Raw genomic sequence first — 24,058 nt, forward strand, 5'->3', positions numbered from 1 at the left:
GCAAAGGAATTTTAAATTCAGAGTTTTTGTTGACTAGGTAAAAAACGTATATTGATAGTATGATTCTCAGCTTTACATGTGATGAAGAGGACAGACAGACAAGATGTGGTAGGAACTTCTTCATGAGATAGCAAGGAGAGTATCTGGACATAGAGCTAAGTGAAGGCCTTGTCTATTTAACTATATTTGCAAGAATATAATGAAACTCACACAAGACGGTTGGACTATATTGAACTGGAACAAAGTCTCTTTCAGTCAGAAAGTGGAAAATATCTCTATTCAACTATTAGGATCCAAGTGAGGAGTTTAACAGGTGCTTTTAGCAAAATATCCTTGTATCTTTTTTGGCAACCAAAAAGGGAGTTTAGGCTGAAAGACCTCTTAAGGCCAGGACAGCTTGATCTATAAATCCATACTGAATCAGTTGCAGTTTTTCACATATAACCTAACTCTGGAAGTCCTTTAAGCCTATTATTTGTGCAGTCTGTATCTCAATATAGTTTGAAAATTCTTTACATGACTGAAGTTAGTTGAGGCACAAGGGAAGCAACACATTTAGTTTCCTCCTAAATGCTGTTACAGGTCAGAAGGTTAGAAGAAGCAGCACTTGATTTCTTCCTTAAAACCCAGATGGGCCCATTCCTTCGCTATTCTCAAAAAATGTCATATGCATAAATGTGCTTCCAGCAAAGTATTGCTCCAACAAGGTGTAAAACTGGCTTGCCTTTTGAATAGGGGAAAGGTTGAGGATGTGGGTTCAAACTGAGGTTCAATCTCTAATGGTTCAGACACAAACACTTCACCTGCTATGTCTGCCATGTCTGTTATACAATAGAATTGTCTGGGTTACCACCCCTTTCAATACTGAATCAAAACTAAGGCTATTAGACGAGAAATGTGATGTGTGCTTGTGTGGAGATGAGCAGCTGGGGGTGTCAGACAAGCAAAGGACTATCTCACTTTGTAGCCAGCTTAGGCTGAGGGGCTTTGGTGTGAGGAAGTAACTCTGTGAAGGTTGGTTTTTGTTTGTTTGTTTGTTTGCTTTTCCTGACAGCTAAGCTAATATGCAAAACACAGGTAAAACTGTTTTAGGAAGACTACTTTCTGGGTGGTCAGGTACATAAAATGCAGAACACTGACTCCACTCCTGAAAATAAATGAGTATATGTTCTTAAATTTACTCAGGCTTTATAAAAATAAAAATAAATAAAAATAAAAATAAAAATAAAAATAAAAATAAAAATAAAAATAAAAATAAAAATAAAAATAAAAATAAAAAAATAAAAATAAAAATAAAAATAAATAAAGGCACTTGAGCATTCATGTTCTTTGGACCACCCATTGAAGGTATCTGTTACCTGTTTTGCATCAGCTATAGTAGATGCTGCGAAGCACCCTCCTGGTGCCAACATTCAGTACTTGAGCATTACCATACAATATGAAGTGTTAAGCGTGAATTCTGAATTCTACCCAGTGAGCTCGGGTTAGTCTAATATGCTCTCTAACAGTTTGCTTATGAATCTCTTTATGGTTTCTTATAATTTAGTCTTTACTAATCCGTGCTATTACTTTTGATTTGCGCACCGAAATATGTGTGCACTGATGTAGATATCAGAAAAAACACTTTTTGGAGGTCTTAGTGAATTTCCTATAGTGCTTTCTTTCAGTCTCATGATGCATGTCTTACTATTAAATACTTGCATAAATTGACTCAGAGGTTAAAAATAAAAAAATTTAAACATGTATATTTGTGTAATGAACTTAAAAGAGCAATTCTTTACACATTTGAGTTTGCTGTATGTAAGTAATTTTGATTCCAATGTCCTCATTAAGTAGATGTGACTGTCTGCCATGAAAAGTATGATCCAAAGTCACTGACATCCAAGGTAGACAGGTTTTTGAGAAACTACAGTCTTTGTTCCAGTATTCACTTTAGGCGTGATTCAAACTTAAATAGGGAATATGAATATTATATTTTGTAAATTTAAGAAAGTGCATGTGTTAAAAATTTCTGAAGTGAATATCATGTTACAGTTCAGATAAGATTTAGGAAGTAAGGCCTACATACCAAACTGAATGAATGGCAGAGCAAATAACAACCCCAAGTAACAGCAGGTGAGTGGAAAATGAATCATTTTGCTGTACCTTCCCTACTGTATTCCAGAGTCCTTCAAAAAAAACAAACAAAACCACTCTCCAGCATGAGGCAAGGCTGCAGGATCATTACCAACACTTTTTTTTGTTGGCAGGCATATGCCAAAAAGTCTAACCTTCCTACAGTGTTACTTTACCAGTGTTATTACCATCTCTCCTTCCAGCAAGAGTCTCCGAGGCTCCTCAGGAGCTACAGGGTATCTTATTTCATAAACCAGAAATTTCATCAAGTCTTCTCATTCCTTTTAAACTTAAATAAACAATAAATCATGAAATTGCTAAACTACACGCTAAAATGTGAATTGCCATTGATTCCTGCAAAATTTTGTTTCATCATTTATGACTGTAAGTACAAACACAGAGGAGCATGATGGTCAAGTGATACTGTTGATACAGAAGTGTACCAAGGCATTGTGACCTACAGGATTATATCATAAAAGGAGATTCACCGGCAACTCTAGCCAGCCAAATTCTGCTAGGATTTTTATTTCACTATTTTGTCATGTTCAACAAAGGCAATGGAATTTCAAAGCAATTATATATTCAAACTTCATAAAGTTCCATATAATTACTATACAGTAGCGAGTAAAGGCATCTACTAACACAATATTTCATATCTCTATATGTAAGATATATAACACATTTGAAAATGCTGGACAATTTTTTTTAATAAACAAAATTGTGTTTTAAAGTCTTAAACATACATTTCAAGATACTGTTATTCAGTCATTTAGCAAAATTAAATTAGGCTCAAAATATCACAGAATCACAGAATCGTCTAGGTTGGAAGAGACCTCCAAGATCATCTAGTCCAACCTCTGTCCTAACACTAACAAGACCTCCACTAAACCATATCACTAAGGACTACATCTAAACGTCTTTTAAAGACCTCCAGGGATGGTGACTCAACCACTTCCCTGGGCAGTCCATTCCAATGCCTAACAACCCCTTCAGTAAAGAAGTTCTTCCTAATACCCAACCTAAACCTCCCCTGGCGCAACTTGAGCCCATTCCCCCTCGTCCTGCCACCAGGCACGTGGGAGAATAGACCAACCCCCTATATGTTTTCTTATATGTTCCAGACAACCAGAGGAAGCGAGAAACTGCACAGTTCAAGGACATCATGTCTTTTACATATACACATAAACAAATCCAAACAATTTTACCAAACACATTATTCTAATATCAACAGCTGTCAAAGCAAAGACTCTGAATTATGATATGTGCAAGAAGTGTTGGAGGAGGAAAGGAAAGTGGAAGGAAAAGAAATATATTAACAGCCTGTTTTTCTCCTGCCCAGTAATGAAGAGTAATGAAGATGACAAATACTTTGGTAAAATGCTGCATTGAAGGTTTAAATTATAAGAATGTATAGGGAAAAATAAATAAATAAATAAATAATAACAACACTGTAACTGTTATATCTCTCTGTATTAGAGATCTTACATATCTAGTACTGGGGAAAACAAAACAAAACAAAACAAAACAAAAACAAAAAACTATTTAAAACCTTTTCACAGGAAAAAAGCAAGTATTTACAGAAGGAAATATTTTCATTAAAACTGCTATACTATGTTTACTGTCCATTTGATGATGCATTTTAAAAGAAGCAAGCTTCTTCATATCAACATCAAATACACAATTTTCTGTTACAATGCTTTCTGAACCCAATGGAACATCAATATAAATTTTGTATGTGTTCTTTTTAAGCTCTGTATATTTTCACCTTGTTTCCCTTTCTTTAATATTTCTGTATGCTACATACAAATAAAAGAAGTATTAGAAAAGTTTGAACATTCGTTTCTCAGACTCATACCAGATACCTAAGGAAGAGATTCTAACTGATTAACTACTGAAGAGGTAGCAATGTCTTTAAACTATTAAACTTTATAACTATTAAAGGAGAAATGAAATAGCTCCTTCCTTGGTAATATCACTAATATTTAAAGCAATATGTGGAGTAAATTTCCTTCATCTCTAAAACTTACACTTTGAGACAAGATGGTGGCATGGGGAGGAAACATGATTTGTTAATAAATAGAATACTTTAAACTATACAGCAATACAATAGTAGAAAACAGTGAGATTCATATACTCCTGTTCCAGAAAGCATCATGTAAATATTTCTACCTGACCATTTGTTGTTGTTGTTGAATGACATTGCATTATATAAAGTATAATTCATAGTTCAAATTGATATCTTAATGTATGATGAATCCCAATCGTAAATTCCACTGGACTGTGAATAAAGTTAACTCTAACAATCATTTTATGATTATTTTATTAGATTACTACACTGACATACAATTAATTAGATGCTGTGGTATCATAGGCACAGAAATCAGTGGTCTTCATTTACTTTATATGCTTTATACTTTGTAATGAAATGTTTCCTTTAGTAATAAATTAACAGCATTCATAAATCAAGAGACTTTATCTTATTTATGATACAGGAAAACTTCTGAAACATTCTTGAACTTTTCTAGTTCAGTTCCTATCAGGCTTTACAAACTGCCACCTAAATCTGACTTCTCATGTTTAGTATCTAGTCCCCTAAGCATGCAATTCTGAGTTATTTATTCAGGAAACTTAATGGAATTTTTGTCTTAGTAATAACTAAAGAACTGTATCTTCAGCTTAGGCAGATTTTTATTTCCCGGTCTTGCATGGGACATAACCAACTTCAAATTTACTACAATATTAGAAACATCTTCATATTGAACAGCTAGATTTGTTTCTACTAGAATTTCCATGTTTCCTCTAAGACTGAAAAAGCTTTCCTCTTAAACCTCACTCTAGTTGCCTACAAATTGTTATGGTGAATTTAAGAAGGCACAGTTGTAGAAATACACTCTCCAAATACACAGTCATGATCAGGCTAAGTGGTACCACACTGAATAATAACTGTTCAGTAAAGAAGAAAAAAGTTACTGTGTCACTGACTGGTTTTGTTTGTTTGCTTGCTTTTTCTTTTCCCCTGAAGAAGAGATCTTCTGGATGAAAAAAAGCCATAGACATGAATGATAATTTAACCACTTATTTAACAGTGAATAATATTAATAATACAATAATACTGTAACATGTTAACTACCTAATGACTCCAGTTTAATATTCTGTTCTACAGTTACAAATATCCTTAATTTTTAAGTAGAGGCAAAATGACGTATTTTAGAAAGTACTTACATTCTGCATATTTCTGAAGCTGAGAGAATTCTCCAGGACTAAGGTTAACCCACTTCTCCTGGCTCGTCATAATGGCAGTAATGGTCCTCGTTAAATATCAGAAAAGCATTCCTTTTGACCCAGTTGATACAAACTCCATAAAGATGTGTAGTTTCAGTTCACAGTGCTTGAAGACTTGATAGGTGGCATTAGTCTAAAGTTTCTGATGCTATGAGCTGTTCCCAATTCGTTGGTTCAGCGGTGAGTTACAGCACTGTTAAAAGAAGGTCAAACATTAGAAGTCTAAATACCAGTTCTACTACTAGAATAATTGTAGCTGATAAGTATTTTGTCATACCTGGTTTTGCTCAAAAATTGTCTATAATTAGTTTTATAATGTCTATAACTAGTTTTATAATAAATTTTATTTTCATATTTCCAAGTGCTTATGTGCAGCATTGATCATGAATGATCATGAATCTTATCCATTGCTTATGATCAAATTGTATCTGGATAATTTGTGTGGGAATGTTTTTTCAGTAATATCTGGTGCAGATACTAACTATCAGTAAAATTATTCTCCTATAATTTTAAATGAGACTCAGATAACAAGGTTTGTATCCAATTATGTTGTTGCATAGTGTGGCCTTGTCAAAAATGTTCCAAAGCTTCAGTCTCCCCGTGTGAAAATGAAATTAATTGTATTTAGCAATTTTGTGAGAAATTCATGAGAGCTATTTAAATATTAACTGTTCTAACAAAATAGTAGGGGGTTGATTTTAAGAATATGTCACAACATTGCTGAATACACTATTGAAAAATCAAATATAATTGGCATTGTTGCAAATTGGTTCAGACAAAAATATCAAATTGTGGGTACCATCTCGTTCAAGTTTTACATAGTTTTTACCTCTGTAAGCAGACCTTACAAAGGAAATGCATTACCAACACCGCTCCTTGCACAACAGGTAGGATACCTTTCATCTAATTTTAGCCATCTGGAAGTCAGGTATCTCATCTGAGGTTGTCATCTAGGGCTCTCTCTTTAATCAGCAGAAAGAGACAGGCAGCCCCGACAGCAATTAATCCCTCCAGTTTCAACATAATCTTAAAATGTGATGAATTACCTTCTTGCAGTATTTATCTTTCTCTATTGATTGCAGAGGTTGCCTAGATGACAAGTTTAGACTAGAAAACTAATTTTAGACTGTAAGTGGAATCTCTTTATATGCCTAGCAATGGTGTTATTTACAAGGGTCAGATTGCAAACACAGCAAAGGAAAAAATCAGTCCTGAAGAAACCGACATAATAAAAGAAAGAGTTTAAGAAGAAAGATGTTGGCAGCTGGGAGAGGAGAAAAAAAGGTACCTTGTCTCAGTTTGAGGAGATAGGGAATAAATAAAAATAAAAAGCAGAGTGGCTAGGAACAGAAGAATATATATATACAATTTATTGTATTATAATATAATTTACATATATATAATATTATAATTTATGTTATATATATATATTATATATATATATATAAACACAACTCATTAACCCAATTATAGACAACATTTATTTAGATATTTTCCTCCTTGTCTCATATATATGAGTATCACTCCTGGACAAAGAAATTCAGGAAGACACCTTAGTCCCTAAGTATACTTTCATAATTTATGCCCTTCTTGGTGTATGTATATGTGTATTAATAGAAAGTAACATCATCCAAATACAGTAATAGGTGTGCAACAACTGCCCTGTTTTTTAAAATTTGAACCAGAAGACATTCCTACACTCTCCACTTCCTCAAGTTAGAATAAAACATAAGGATAAGTTAGAAAGGGTAAGATTAGGAGCTGACTGAACAAATAGCAAAAGCTAATAAGAGCATGGAGACTGAGATGGAAAAAGCAATATTAATATGGATAATGTTGGCCAAGAACGAGGCTCATCAGCCTTTAAACATCAGTGAATCACTGTTAGTGCCAGAAAAAGGGGACTAACTACAAAAGCTGAAAGTGACATTCAATCAAAAAGCTATCATTCTGTCTGGAGAGCCTCAGTCCTCTTATTTATAACAAGAGAAAATAATGATGGTCAATAGAGACATTTTAATCAAATTAGAGACGTTTCATTTCTAAAAGTTTATTAGATTGTACTGAAGACAGTTTTATTTCTTCAAATATTTTTTCATATTCTTGACAACTAATTAGGTTTTACTGAAAATGGTTTTATATTTGCATAGTTGATTTAATAGACTCAAAATTTTATACCGTGATTTCATACAGTATTATTTTTTTGAATTAGGAACTACATTAGCTTCATTACCTGTAAAAGCTAACGCTGCTGAATGCTGTACAGTTAGAGATCATCTCAATTATTGAATATGAATATTTGTGATAGGAAGCCTACCATTAGAATTGCTATGGTTGGCAAGGTAATACCTGCTGTGGGCTCTAAACTGATCGGTCTATTCACATGCAATATCTTTAGCTGAACTCTGTCTATAGGGATTGTTACATCCACAGTACATGGACAGTGAAAATGAACACTGTCATTGACTTCCCCTTCTCCAACTTCAGATCAAAATCATCAACTCTGAAACAGGACATCCTTTCTCCTTTACCTGACATCCAGACTCACCCCGTGAACAGCACTGCAAGAAAAGCCAAGACCTGAATGAGGTGGGAGAGCAATGGAAAATTTGGTATGGACATGGCAGTCCACAGGAAAGAAAATGGAGTTTGTAGACACAAAGCCAACAAAGTTTACATGGAAGACAATAAGAATTTACGGCTACATAGTTATTCTGGAAAACTCCCTAAATACAATTCCTACCTTAAAAAGAGAAGATGTGGGGGATCTAGTGTAATTAATTTGCCAAGCTTAATCCTGGAAAGGTAATGGGGAGGTAGACAGTAGCTGAGGATGACTAACTGGTCTTTGGGCTGCTGCCAGATTCTGTACATCACCTCAGTGCCTATGATGCAGGAATATGCAGAAACATAACGGAGAAAATCTCAGGAAAAAAAAAATTAGAGGCTTCCCTTTTTAGTTTTCTATTAAGTTCTGTAGTAGGGGAGTCCTAAATAAGGAAAGGTAGTTCCCTGCATCTGACTTTTGTTTTCTTTTTTTTTTTTTTTTGGTACTTAAACCTTTTATAGTGTCTTTTTCCACATTCTATATAGACAACAACAATATAGCTGTAAGAAATCATGTACATTACGTAGATGCCAAGACTAAGAGCCATCGATGCATATTTACATTATATGATATCTCATTTGTAAAGATCAAGATCAGCCGTATCTTACAAAAATTTCTTAATTTCTGTACAAGATTGGTTTACAGCATCTTTTTCAGCACACTTTAAATGCTTACTTTTGCACATTATTTTAGTGCTTTCTCTCTCTCAGTGCTTGAGGATAGTCATGCAGTGAGAAAACTATACACAAGTGCATAAAGAAGAAAGTAGTTACAGGGATAATACATAACAGAAAGAAAAAGAAAGAAAGAAAAAAAAAGAAAAAGATAAATTACTTCAAAGAACACACTATAGTATACAGTTAAAACATACAGAATGGCAGGTAGGGAACTCTTCTACTGATCCTCCAAGAGTTTAACCTATTCCAGGAAACATGGATTTGTGCAAACATTTTGCTAGTATCTGCTTAGGTACACTTCACAGCCCTATCAACCTGACACAAAGCAGACCTCACAATTAAGAGAAATCAGGCTGTATTAATGATTCATTCATTTTATCACATAAAGAAATATATAAAAAAAAACCTCCACCTATGTACTGTGACTAAGATTTTTTTTATTTTTTTTAATTCCAGTCTCCCTTTTCAAAACTTGTTTTTCTTTCTGGATTTTAGGTTTTATAGTTTTTCTGTCAAGATTCCTACCACTTCACGTAACCAAACTAGGAAACAAAGCTTTATTAAAAACTCTACAAATCAAATTACTCAGCATTCAGACAATAATGCTAACAAACTCAGATTTCCAGGAATTCACCATGCCCTTGAAATTCTCTGCTGCTCTGAAGAAACCAGCCTGAGGAGCAGAGAATAGACAGGAATATAAAATGGAGAAAAAGATAATAGATAAGAGCATATACCCTATATGCCAGACTCAGCACTCACATCATCTCATCACAGCTCATAAAGTCCCCGCTGCAAGGAAATGGAGTTTCTAGAAAGTATGGGGAAAAACTATTACTCTCAGTTCTAAAGAAACAAATCAACAATATTGGGTTCAGCTTCAAACATCATTTCCAGAGGGTGACTGTGGCCTGTGCAAAGAGGCATGACGTTCAACAAGGCTAAGTGCTGGGTCCTGCAGTTAGGTTGTACCAACCCAACACAGTGGTGTATAGGCTTAGGTAAGAGTGGCTGGAAAGTTGCTTAGAAGAAAAGGACCTGGGGGGTGCTGCTTGCCAGCTGGCTGAACATGAGCCAAGAACATGCCCAGATGCCCCAGAAGGTCAATGGCATCCTGGCCTGCATCAGAAATAGTGTGGCCAGCAGGACAAGGGAAGTGATTGTTCCCTGGTACGTGGCACTGGTGAGACTACACCTGAAATACCATGTTCAGTTTTGGGCCTCTCACTACCAGAAGGATATTGAATTGCTTGAGCATGTGCAGAGAAGAGCAACAGAGCTGATAAAGGGACTGGAAAACAAGACTAATGAGGAGTGACTGAGGGAACTGGAGCTTAGCCTGGAGAAAAGAGGTTGAGGAGAGACCTCATGGCTCTGTATAACTACCTGAAAGGAGGTTGTAGCAAGGAGGGTGCAAGTCTCTTTTCTCAGGTTACAAGTGATAGGACATCAGGAAATGGCTTCAAGTTGTGCCAGGTGAGGTTTAGATTGGACATTAGGAAAAATTTCTTCATTGAGAGGGTGGCCAAGCATTGGAACAGGCTGTTCAGGGAATTGGTGGAGCCCCCATCCCTGGAGGTGAGACATGTGGATGTGACACTAAGACACATGCTTTAGAGGCAGGACTTGGTAAGACAGGCTGATGTCTGGACTTTATGAAGGTCTTTTCCAACCTCGATAATTCTACGGTTACAAATATGTCCAGCTTCTCAACCAATTCAACTCCCTCCTGAAAGGGAGGAATGCTTCTTCTGGGGGTCCATCCTCACTACTGTGACTAGAAAGCACAAAACTCTTCTTAACACATACCTTAAGGAGCTTTTCTATATTAATTGTAACAGAGAAACCTGAAACAGCCAAGAAACTGGCCTTTGGAATTGTCCGGCTATTTTTGACTTCCTGACAGCCCTGTACAGATGTACATCTCACATACAGCTTTATCAGTAATTTCCAATTACTCCATAAAGTGGGGACAGGATAAGGTTGATGCCAAGAAGGGGTGCAAGTGACAAAATGATGATTTTAAATAAGCATCTTCTATTGTATATGAGAGTCAGAACTTCAAATCTTTTTTCCCCCACTTTCCTTTAAATTACTGATTCAGAACATCCCTCCCACCATGTGGGAAACAGAACTGTTAAATGACTAATTCATTTAGCCTATCATGAAAACCTTGTTTCAATGTGTTTATGTTTTCAGTAGGAAAGAAGGGAGCAGAGGGTGGAGAGGAGGAGGAGGAGATAGAACATGAACCCTAAGGAGACGAGTTTCCTTCCAGGAAAACTATAGTTCTCCACAACATGACTGATTAGTGATTTTTGCCTGAACAACAGGAATAAACAACACAGAATGTTTTGTACCTTAATTGCTATGGAGGTTGAAGCAATTATGCTTTTCAAGGACGTTCTATACAGAATGTACTTGGCATTTCCTTCAGTTGGGTCCTATACTTTCACCATGGTTAGCTGGGTCCTGCGATTTCAGTGTGGGTGACATGGATTTTGCAAAGGAAAATTTTCACGTCAGATAAAATGTCATGAAACTATTCTCCATCAATCCCTGAAACAGGTAGAGAAAGCAGGAATGTTCTTTTTACAGACAGGACCAAACCATCTTTCCTCTGAATATTCAGTGTCATTTGTAGGCCTAGCAAACAATGGAAAAGTACTCTTTCAATGAACACTTGCAGAGACAAACTCCACCTTCATGTATAAAATACATTCTCTTGTGATCATATATATTAATATCATATAAATGTTTAAATACGAGATTATGATGCACTATTTCTGCTTTATTAATTAAGCTGTTGGGATCTGAGTACATAATATTTCTTGGGCACTGAATGACCACACTCACTATTGAACACCACAATATACTCTGTACTAAGGCTGCAATTGTCAGAGATAAACTATTAAACACAACAAGAAAACCAAACCAAACCAAAAACCTAATGTCTCTAATTCCTTGAAAATGCTGGCATTATTTATGGATATACAAGCCAATTTGTGAAAATATTATTGCAATTCATTTTACTCTTTGTAGAAAACTAAGTCGCTAACAACAAAAATAATCCAAATTCATGTAGTTGAAAGTTTATCCTGAAGAGTTTGATGAGGAAAAAAATCCAGTCAAACACATTTACTAATCATCATCCTGATTTCATTACTCTCAAATACAGAAATACTATGATTGTTTATAACTGCTGCTGGATCAACTGTATGAATGAAAAAAAAAAAAAGAGAGATCCCATAGAAAAACATATTTTCCTGTGTAAACTGAACCTGCATGTTTTATATAATACCCTCTCATTTTTCTATAGTATTTAGCATACCTAAAGTCATTTTAGTAATAGACATTGTTTCTCAGTTTGGCAAAGGACACTTACTGATGTAAATTATAATTCAGAAATATCAACTCTAAATAGTGATATACTGAAATCAGTGAAAATTTGTTTGCCAGACTGAAAAGATCTCCCTTTAAAGGAGTGACTTGAACAAAATTCAAAGCATGCATGTTTTCCTGACTACTTTATCCCCAGGTGTACTAGTTCGGGATATGCAAAACTATCCATATAAACTATCCATATAAATTTTAATATGTATATGTGGGCTGTATTCCCGAAAGAAGCAATCATTCGAATTCTCTTCCTCAAATTATTTATATGGAATATATCAGCAAACACTGGGAATACATGCAGCACCAGAAAAAAAAAAAAAAAAAAGAAAAAAAAAGCACCATTGTGATATGATAAGCAGAATACTTGAATACCTAATAAAACATTTCACTAATACTAGTTTCTGTGACAGTGAGAAATACTAGCAACAAGAACTGTACACCAGTATAAATTGATCAGAATGCAAGACAATGGTATCACTTTATATATTTATTTACATTTTAAATATAGACATAGATTTTTATTTACATTTTTTCACTTTGGTCTTTGCATACCTTAACTTTGTGTACCAGGACTGCTTTACAAGCAATTTCAGATGGATCTCAAATATTTCCAACTTATTCTAGGCTTGCTGTTTCCAAGTTGCTACACTAAGCATCTACCACATCAAAAGAACTACACCTGGCTTTCTTGATGTTTTCTTCACTAAAAGAAATATTAAAATAAATGAAATCAAAGCAGAAAACTAGGACAAGAAAATGCCAGAATGTTTATGGGCTGAGGTACTGTAGGTTTCTCAAGCCTTTCTGAAATATATAATTGAATTACATAATGAATAAGCTTTTTTTTGAAAAAAAAAAAAAAGTTATCTTTTCAGACTGGAATTCTTTTATACTCATGAGGGAAACAGTATATAATTCAAAAATCTTCTTTAAATGAGAGTCATTGAGCTGTTACCAATGTTAAAATGTTGTCCATCACAATTTTAGAAAAAATTTATTACATTCTGCATTTATAGGTAATTGTTTATAAAGCAATTTTTAAAGTATGTCATTTTTGCATGAAATTCTAATGACTCTTAAAAGAGCTAAATCACTAAGGCATATGACTTACATCACTAAGGCGTATTCTTTAATAAATGGAGCAAAGTAATCTAGGACAAGAAAAGCCCAGGATTCGACAAGTGTAACTATAATATGTAGGAAGTTCTCGGTCATAGAGCACATTTGGCTCCATTGGATAAATCACTCAGTCAAGAGAATTAATCACAACTCTTTCCACGTCACGCACTACTATTTAGTTTCTCCACCAAAAACTCCTCCAAAGTTTCAAATAAACATCTTAGAATAAACATCTTAGCGGCAACTGCTTCATTCCAGTCTGTGCTTTTGCCGCCTTTTCTATGAAAATCAGTTTCAGAAGTGCACCCTTTGGTGGGAATCCTGCATTAATCTGCCCACAACTGGCACAGATATCTGATCCCACGTTACCAGAGTGTTCAGGTCTTTGGCTAATATCTGTCATATGTTGTTCCTCTTTTCTTTCCATTCCCTCTAATGGGATGAACTGTAAATTCAGCATAACAATTAACTTCTGTTGGCAATCAGCTACAGTTATTTTGTGTATAATCGTTTGGTTTAATTAATCTCTCCATATTTAGGTGCTCTAGGGGTGGTTACGCTAGAGGAAGGCAAGGCTGAAAAGTTATAACTGGGAAAGATTTCTGATGATCCTTAATTTCCTGGGGCAGAAATTCCTACTTCATGCTCAGAAATAAGCCTTTGAAGAGATGCACTTTAGTCTTGTGACACAACTGTTCCACCGCGCTCAAGGAAAAGATTTGTTAACTGCTGTCCTCATTCCAAAGTTTTATGCAGTTTTAAAATAGGCTGGGAACAGGGTACTTGAGTAGCTTTTAAATAATATGTGAGTATATGAACCTGATTTAATCTTCAACAGGAAATCTGTGCAAAGAATAGAGAACAGATTAGCAGGCAGGTTAATGGATTTTGTAGCAGAAAGGCATGCCACATTGTTTTTTACTAGCTTGCCTTTTTTTTTTTTTTTTTTTTTTTTTTTAGGTATTATTCTCCTTCCCCCTCCTCCCCCCCCACCCGGGAGAGCTCCGTGCAGAAGTTATTGCAGTCCAGGGATATCAATAGCCGACGCTATGTCATTGTCCACTGGGATAGTGTGGAGCCTTCTAGACAACTACAAAGGATTTCATATTTATTCAATTAGCTTACTGTCACTGAACTCTTTTATAGCAATACTACCAAAATGGATTTTGAAAGTGGGATGGGCCCTTGCCTACAGGAATGTTTATCCACAGCCAAAGGAAACTGTGATGGCAGCAGCATCTCAAACTACTATTCCCTGTTCACCCTCTCAGTTTCTGACACTCAAATTTAACTCCAAGTAGACATTAAATTACAAGTTTGGGAAGGCTCTGTGAGCATTGTCACTTGCGTGTTCCTAGCACTTGACCTGAGGGCATGTCCACACTGCCACCAGGGGCACGGATGAAGCTAACAAAGGGCAACTGTCCCATGGAGTCTTCCAAATACCTAAAAATAAATAATTAATTAATCAGTATTTAATTGTACTTTTAATTAATAATGGTAAATAATTGCACTTTCATGAGACCTAAGTTTGTGTTCTTTTCCCATGGTGTTCAATAAAAAATCTTACTTTCGTTAATTTGTGTCTCCTTGTATTTTTCCCATCTTAAGGGGGTCTGGGGCGAGAGGGGGGGAAGAATTGATCCTCTTTCCCTTGAGAATGTTTCTTGTCTGAGCTAGCATATATTATTCTTGTATTTTTAAAAATATTTATTCTCTGGAAAAAGGCTCTGCATTTCTGTTGTCTTTTTCCAGGAAGTTTTTCTTCAGAGTTCTACCTAATAGCTTTCTTTCTTTAAATGTTGCAATCAATTCTCCTCAGTTTTAGCTGATGTGAAATTCTTTTTCCCCGTAACTTTAAAAAGCAAAAGATACACAAGCTTGATACACTTCCTTCTGTTTCACATTTGAAATAATAAAGACAAATGAGGGGGAAGGGGGAGGAAATTAGTCCATTCTGACTACATTGTTAAGCTTTACATTAGAAAGGCTTACCTATTAGAATACGGTAACTAATGAATAACTAGATATCAAAGGGGATTATTTATATAAGGACACCAGAACAAACACACAAACAAAGAAAAAAAAAAAAGAAAGAAAAAAAAGGTTTCTGTGCTTAAATTATTAAGGAATTCCTCTTCAGTCACAAATGAAAAAAAAAAAAAAAGTATAATGAAATGGATGGCACCTTGGTAACACTACATTCGTTCTTCTGTAAGTGGAATAAGCATATAATTTGCTCTTCTGGACTACACTCCCACACAACAGTTTCCCACACAGAACAGAAGTATCAGAGAAAAGTGCTACCACTCTCCTCATAATAGCAATTACTTATTTACTGCCTCCATGAATGTATATTCTTATCTTTTACAGCAGCAACATTAATTACAAATGACTGTAAACCTGCATCTATTTCACTACGACAACCTAGAAAAGTCTTTCTGCTTTCAACCTGCAATCTGTTTTGCCTTAAGTTTGTCAAACGAAGCACTGGGATGTACACATTGCACTTGATGCATTCCAAGTCAGTGTGATAGACAGCCCTGACTCAAAAATACAATAAATATATATATAAATATATAATTATTATATTTTAAAAAAAAAAAAGTCACTAAGACATTGCTGAATTAGCAACAACATGGCAACCTCACATTACAATTCATAGAAATAAATTTAGGTACTGATAATTTCTAACAAATGTTTTTACAAATGTTGAACATTCTTAACTGACCAAAAGTCTTCATACTATTAAGGGAAAATTACCCTGCAAGGTGATATCATACATTTGAGGCACGAAAGATGCTATTTATTTTTACGTAAGTATTAGTATGATTAAAGTTTCTTATTATTGCATTTTAGTTCAGTAGAAAATGTCCTTTCAAGAGCAATTTTTACACAGAAATATTAAATAATAAGCTCACTCTAGAGGAAGAACTATAACAAATTTTGCAGTTAAAAGACTACTTCAAAAAATTTTCTTCACAGAGACTCTAATCCTTTTGAATTGTTTTCTTTTGCAAAGTTTACAATCCTACAATTTAACTTTTTCAGTTATCAATGTAAATGGAAAAAAAATCAGTTTGAGATACCTTTGTTTCAGTCAGTATGCCTTCAGACAGTGGGCCTACAGTATTTATACAGGTAAATTTTAAATGTTAAAATATTGGCCCTATAGAATTTCCACATTATCCTGCAATTGAAAAACCAATGCTCTGCTTACTTTTCTATTAACAGAGAGAAACTATGAAGAAAAACACCTTGTTATTTATGATGAGGCACAGGATTGTTAAGACATTTTTTTCTTTCATTATTTGTCAAAATTTTTATCCTATTAAGATAGGATTGCATAGATCAGATTATATCAAGTCAGCAACCACTGAAGTATGTCTTACTCCATCTACCTATAAAAAGTCCCCAATAAAGATTTGGTTGTTTTATGAAAAGACTATATATGAAATACATATATAAATGTCTTTTTTTTTTCTAAAAAAAAAAAAAAAAGGACAAGCAGATATTTTAAGGGTTATGATTTTTTCCCCATATTGTTCCATCCTGAACTGATCCATAAAAGTTTCAAATTAAGAGATTTTCAAAAGTTCTTTAAGTATTCTACCCTTATCAATAGGTACAGATTTTCCATGTATAACACTTTTCCCATGATCTACCCATGTGTAAAACTCTCTTTCATCAAGTACAGAATGTGTGAGTTTTAAGAACCATTATGTTAATAGAAAAAGTAGCATTTAACTTCATTAAATGGTTTGTCATTTATGAGACATTCCTTTTACTTGTTCTGTACTAAAATACACAACTGAACTGTATGAACACATACAGTAGAAGCCTAAAAAAGTTTGTTCCACTTAAACCCTTTTTTTAATCACCAGAATACCAGAGCTATGTGATCTGTAAGTCACTCAGTTTACTAAGGTCATCCTATTTTGGTGTAACTTAAAAAAAAAAAAAAAAAAGAGAGAGAGAGAAAAATACTTCAATTTGCTATTGAAATCTGTTCCATGATGAACTCTTTTTAGAAAGATTGTATTTTAAATGCTAAAGTTATACTTACTGATGACACAGAAGTTTATCTTCTCAGAACATTCACCAAAAAACAACCAAAAGCTCATAAATTTCCATACTCGAAAGGATAAAATGGACTAATGCACTTAAAATGAACTTGTTTATAAGTTTCAGTGGATATTCACAGAAGTGTTTTTGCTGTAACTGACTAGCTTTTATAATGAGTTCATTTCTTTTTGCTGATACCTGCAATAAACCAAAAGACGGTAACCCTTATTATTTAAGGCAACCAAGTGTTCTTTTATTCAAGAACAAAGAATAACCACTAGCTACAAGAAAAAAATAAACCACAAAGAACAGTCATCCATAACAGTCATGTACATCCATGCAACACTATGATTCAAAATGACAGATACTATTGCTTAGTACTAGGACTTAACTGCTTAGGCTGTGCAGACAGAAACCCCTGACCTGAGCTGAACTGTGCAAGGGGGACTACACAGACAGGGCACTGTGCTGCTTTCCTGACCCAAGTGCCTACCCTGCGATGTTCAACACTTCTTACACACACTCTGTTTTTCTGCTTGATCTTTACATGTTGACTTCATCAATAAAAGAGGCGAGAAATAGAATATCCGAGTAGAAAGGGACCAAACAGGATCATTGAGTCCAATTCCTGAGCCCCCAAAGGACCACCCAATAAATAAATAAAAACCAGATCATGCATCTGAGAATATTGTCCAAACACTTCTTGAGCTCTGGCAGGCTCAGTGCCATGATTGAGCCCCATGCCCTGGGGATCCAGTCCCAGTGCTCAACCACCTTCTCAGTGAAGAATCTTTTCCTGAAATCCAGTCTGAACCTCCCATCGCAGCTTCAAGCTGTTCCCTCGGGTGGTATCACTCATCAACAGAGAGCAGAGCTCAGCGTCTGCCCCTCCACTCCCCTCGTGAGGAAGCTGCAGGCCACCATGAGGCCTCCCCTTCTCCAGGCTGAACAGTCCAGGTGACCTCAGCCACTCCTCTAGATTCTTCTTCCCCTCTAGGTCCTTTACCATCTTTGTTGCCCTCCTTTGGACACTCTCTAACAGTTTTATATCTTTCTTATACTGTGACACCCAAAACTGCACACTCGAGGAGAGGCCGCACCAGTGCAGAGTAGAGTGGGGCAATCCCTTCCCTTGACTGGCTAGCTATGCCATTCTTGATGGACCATTCTTGACGGACCATTCTTGATGGTGCATCAAATGCTAAGGAACTACTAATTCTGTTATCATTATTGTGTGTTTGTGTTACAAAAGCACAAACTTTTACTAGGATTAACTGTATCAGTGGCAGTACTATATAAACAAGTGACAGTCCTGCTTAGTTCTACAGAATAGAAAATAACAGAAAGACATATATACTATTTTACAGAAAGTACAGAATTGAAATTCCTAAAAATGAATATACATCTAGTGCTGAACTTTATAACTGGCTAGATCTCATCTGGCATTAGTTATTGCATTTTAAATTCACTAGGCACACTGAAACATTTGTTCTCAAATAATTTGCTCACTATCACATGGGAGGCGTGTGGAAAAGTCAGGAACTGAACTGAGATCTGTAATTGGATATATTTAAACACATGAACAATGTTAATTTACGTATGTCAATAAAAGTTCTATTTCTTAACAGCTTTATTTTTGTCTGTCTTTCTATGTTTGAACTGGTAAGTTTAAATCTAAATGCCTAAAAAAGGTCTATGATATGCTAAAATAAAGATACATTAGAAAAGTAATCATTTAAATTCAATTACCCAAACCACAGAATTTTAATTAAAATTCTTAATTAAATTTTTAATTAAAATTATGTCTGTCTCTGTCACTTACAACTACCTTTAGTTAATACTCCACTAATTAAAACAAGAAGTAGTTCACAGTATTGCTGAGGAAATGTTATCACTTACGGATTTAACTACACATAGCCCTTAATGCCGTCATTCTGGAAATCTGTGGTTGTTTCTAAATTACTTGAGCATGTGTGCTGATGCTTGCCCCAGGGTCCTGGTTTTCCAGTCATCCATTCTGCAGACTTGGTTAGAAAATGTCCCACCCTATTCCAGAAGCTCCAGTCCTCTTCCACAGAGCTGAGCTAAACTGAAGCCCAAGCTCTATCCAATATGATGCTGGGAAGAGGTGCCCATAACCTGAGTCTACAATCAAAAGACCAGACAAGCTCCTAATGTACCAACCTATTTGTCCCAGTAAAAACACCCTAAATAAAAGGAAGACAGAGAATCTGAGCAATCTGCCTTATGGTACAAATCCAATACACATCACCTAGTCCTAGGTTTTAATTTTCTGTCTTTCGTCTCTGGCATATACCTTAAGCAGGGTAAAGGAAAAATAAAATAAGATGAAATAATAATAATAATAATGATGCTACAGCTACCTGGAATACAAACTGCAAGATGCTAAACACTGTGTTTTCAGAACCACATGAGAATTTTCTGCACTTAGACTCTCACAGATTTTGGCCTTCTCAGATATGCAAAACAAATTATTAAGCAAGATATTATTAGAGATCTCTAATGTTTATTAGTAGCTTCCACTCTTCAAGGTTCCCAGGCACCAAACTAGATTTAGCTTACATGTCTTAAATTGGCATGACTAAAATAAGAAAGTTATTTCTTTTGGCATCCCAAAAGAAAGAAAAACATAGAATTAATATACCTATGAAATCCATTGCAAAAGTATCCTGTTGTTAATAATATGAGAAAATTTTGTTCCCTATTTTCAGTTTTCTTCAGGATAATTATACAGAACATTATTTGATACTGATGACTAATAAACAAGATACACAAGTCATCTTTCTGGTTCACAAGTAATCAGTGTAAGTATCTCCATTGTGACTCTATACAATATTCAATTATTTTATGGCCTTAAAGTTTATACATAAAGTTTATACATACTCATATTATTTACTGAAACTTTGAAGGCTAACACAAAATACATATTTTCCTGCCAGAAATTTCAAAGGGAGATCTAACATCATCTTGCTAATCGTAATTCCAGATAACACTCTCTTTATTGATGTTTACAGTTATGGATGTACAAAGTTTTCCTGAATACTCGAAGCAGTTAATGCAATAACAACAGCCTCCAAACACTCTAAAAGCCCCAAAATACTTGTTTTAAAATAGCAAGCTTTGCTTATTTGGCAAAGTGGGGGGAGTTATGCATATTTTTTAGATATATCAAAATTTGCAAAAACACATGTCTTCTATTTTATGGAACATCACGATTGCTCCATTTGTGGTAAATTTGCCCTGGGACATAACATTTTACAATGAAAATTGCATTACAATGGCCCACATTGTGCCATCTGTTTTAAGAACTCTCCAGGGACTTTATGGAGAACAGTTTTAAAAAAATAAATGGAACAATATGTCCCAGAGTACTTTTTACCTCGCTTTAATACCCTTGAGTAAAAAGATTTTGCAACACTTAGCAAGCTGTAGCCTTACCACTAAGGTATCCCCTTATCCTTCTTTTTTTTCCTCACTGAAATGAACATGGTAGATAGACTGACAGGTACGCATGGAACCATGGCCTCAGAGTCAGACAAGGATGCTCATGGCCACATGGGGAGTCCCAGCTGTTCCAGGAGATGAGTCCTGCTAGCTCCCTTCCCTTCCTCTCACGCCTCCATCAGTGACGGCACCATACCACAGGTATTCATACATTCATGGCAGCAGATGAGCAGCCAACAGCACTTATCAATACTGGCAAACAAACAGGCATGGGAGCACAGACCTAAAAAAAATGGGTTCTGACAGTCTAACATTACCCTCACGTTTGACCAGTGACAACTCAGTCCTTACGTAGGATAGATACATGGCAAACAGTGCTGGTGCCACAGCCACGGGAAGGACCTCAGCAGGTTACCTTTGATGCACTTCATCTGCTCTACAGAACATCACAAAAGGAAGGAAATATTTTCTTGTCTTGTTACTGCTTACTCTCTGTTAAAAATACTTCTCTGACATAAAACGCAGCTCTAAACTTTAATGCCATGAAATCACCACGACTTTCTGCTTGCTTACTTAAGATAATGAGATTTCTGTAAAATACCAAAGTAATCATAAAGTTCTGATTTAAGACCAAACCAAATATTTTCTTTTAAGAGGCATACTATCCTTATTCACACTCCACCAGAACTATTATTTTACAGTATAAACAGAGGAACATACACAGAAGTCCCCTGGTGAAGTCAAATGAAATCCCTTTCAAAAGAATAATACCCTTCTGTATCAGTACAACTTCAAATTATCTCATGTCTGACATAACTATGACAAAAGCTTCCCTTAGCTTCATTAAACAGTTATTGTTTAGGAATTCCAGTGTTTTCATAGCATAACCAATGGTCTTAGAACAATAGTATTATTTGTCCTACAGTCTAGTTCAAAGGAACCATATCCTTTTACACGGTCATCCAGACAGACAGAAGTAACATAGCCAGTTGACAATAAGAGCATTATAACAAAACTTCAGTTTTCAAATTCACCAGTTCCGTAAGTCGCTTTGATTTTATAGATAGTTAATTTAAAAATACATAAAGGGCATATTTAATCCTATGCCCACCCTCAATGCATCATACATAGATTTAACAGGTTTTGCAACACACTTTTTACTTTGTTTTATATCAATGAAGTAGGTAGCATCTTTTTTCATATTTAGAAATACTTTAGCCATGCAGATGACAACTCTGTCAGTATAGGTCCAAACTGAAATATAAATAGTAAAATGGTAACATGCAAGATACCATAAAAAATTCTGTGATATAAATTCACAGCCATTCCAACACCAACATGAAGACATATCTCTTACACTTCTCAAGCACTCACCACAGCATTTTGTTTGTTCCTCCTTGAATTTACCAAGTCCTTAGTTTATTCCCTCAAACAAAAAACCTCCTTGCTCTACCCTTTCCATAACTACAGCACATTGCCTCATTTGCAGACTGAGAGCAGTCTTGGCTCCTGTCAGCCTTGGGGAGGAACATGCCCACCTTGAATCTTGGTCCTTCTCCTCCTTTTTTGGTCCTTCTCCTCCTTCTGTTTTTTGCCTCTGCAGCACAAGAGGACCAAGCAGCAAATGCTCTGTTTACACAGGATGTGGTCACAGGACTTCTATTCAGGTCAACAGCTTCTCAAAAAAATTTACAGCATTTCCATGATGTCTCAAACCCACAGAACTAATTCCCTCTGTTCTTCTACCTACCAGGAAAATGATTCTAAGCATCTCTCACATAAGGAGAAGGAGGAAAAAAAAAAAAAACAGTGACAGATTTTATTTGATTGTGTGTGGCTTATTCTGACCAACTTTTTCTGCTGCTTTGCTCTGGCAGTCAATCTGTTGTCTGCTCTCACAAACCATCTTTAGCAGTAGCACTGTCTTTCTGAAGAAGCAATCCTCACAGATTGTAATTTCCACAGAATAATGGAGTTTATGTCTTCATCTAAAGAGCAAAGAATCACTCAACTCTGAGCATCCTTGCCTAGAACTTGCTCACTGTTAAACAATGTTGAGATTTTAACCCTAATACTTGGTAAACACAAGTAGAGATTGACTTTTTGCATACCACTATCTGCTGTAATAATTCCAAGTAGAAATGTAAATACTTTGAAACAGAAATGCACTCAAAACAGTGTGAAATATGCAAGCAAATCAAGTATGACTATGCCTATCATGATGAAGGGGAAGCCTCTACCCTCTCTTTAAGACCATTAAGTATTCAATTAGGAAAGTAGAGATTTTACTTTTTTTTTATTTATTCCTTCATTTGCTATACACACCAATTCCCCACTTCTTCGGAAAAGAAGGAAAAAGACAGGCTTTGTAATCATCCAGTTACCCCTGCTGCAGTTGCTTCCACTGCAGTTACCACTGGCTGTGGTAACTCCTATCAGAGACAGAGATCAACCCCAAGAGTTTCAGCTTCTGGGCTCTTGATCCCTGGACTGCATTATCAACACCCAGTAGAAGAGACTCAGCAGGAACAGCCCAATGACATTGAAAGTGAGGAGGCATCAGCAGAGATTTAAAACAAACAAACAAAAAGGCTGCAGCAGCAGTCAAGAGGTTGTAAGACAAGGGCTATAAGAAAGACATGACTGGAATTTTTCGTGGCTGTGCTTTCGGTTGTAAGGTTTAGAAAATGCAAGAGAATTTTGTTCCAGAATTCTATAAAAAACAAGGTGAGTTTAAGTTCTGCAACACGTTTCAAGGACTCTAAGATAATAGGGTAGGAAGAGGGTTACATCGATTAACATTTTTATTTTACAAGACTTACTTCCATGCATCACCGAATATACACTTTCATGTTGCATAAGAAATGGATAATCTTTACTAAAAATTTCCCTATATTTTATTAATATATTGTTGCATTACCAAGAATCTTACCACTATGGCAGTAATGCAACAGAGAAAGAAACTTGTATAATACCCAGTTGATGAATAACATACAACAGAGTAGAGGAATAACAGTTATCTAGAACAAAGTGCTACATCTGAATACTGATTACTAAAATATTAATTCTCTAAAAATTAATGTATATATTTTGTATATTCCTAGAAAGTAGAGTTGTAAGCAGTGCTCCAATATAGCAAGCTCCAGATATAAACAGATAGAAAAACAATCTTTTTTTGTACAAAAGTCAAAAAAGCTTACATTATCTTCACATCTGCACATGCCTCTTCTTTTAAATGTGCAAGCCTATTATAAGGAAAATCACCTAAGGATCTGAAGATAACAAAACTATTTGGATGCCAGATTCACACAACTTTCCTTTTCAGTTCTCC

The 24,058-nt window shown here is 35.4% G+C and overlaps 1 protein-coding gene across 5 annotated transcripts in view; it reads right to left on the reverse strand.

Moving 5' to 3' along the window:
• Positions 1 to 24,058, reverse strand: part of DGKB (diacylglycerol kinase beta) — a 347,040-nt gene that overhangs the window by 320,550 nt on the left and 2,432 nt on the right. For 3 of the 5 annotated variants that reach the window (XM_050709165.1, XM_050709164.1, XM_050709162.1), the window contains exons 2-3: positions 11,043 to 11,241; positions 5,338 to 5,590 (exon numbers count right to left, since the gene is read on the reverse strand). In XM_050709165.1, coding sequence (XP_050565122.1) covers positions 5,338 to 5,407 — 70 coding nt within the window. In that variant the 5' untranslated portion in view covers positions 5,408 to 5,590; positions 11,043 to 11,241. Of the gene's footprint in view, positions 1 to 5,337; positions 5,591 to 6,443; positions 6,487 to 11,042; positions 11,242 to 24,058 lie in introns of all 5 variants that reach the window. The other 2 variants (XM_050709161.1, XM_050709163.1) reach the window with 2 other exon arrangements.

Source organism: Cygnus atratus, chromosome 2 (genome assembly GCF_013377495.2).
Source record: "Cygnus atratus isolate AKBS03 ecotype Queensland, Australia chromosome 2, CAtr_DNAZoo_HiC_assembly, whole genome shotgun sequence".
In the NCBI taxonomy this organism is placed as follows: Eukaryota; Metazoa; Chordata; class Aves; order Anseriformes; family Anatidae; genus Cygnus; species Cygnus atratus.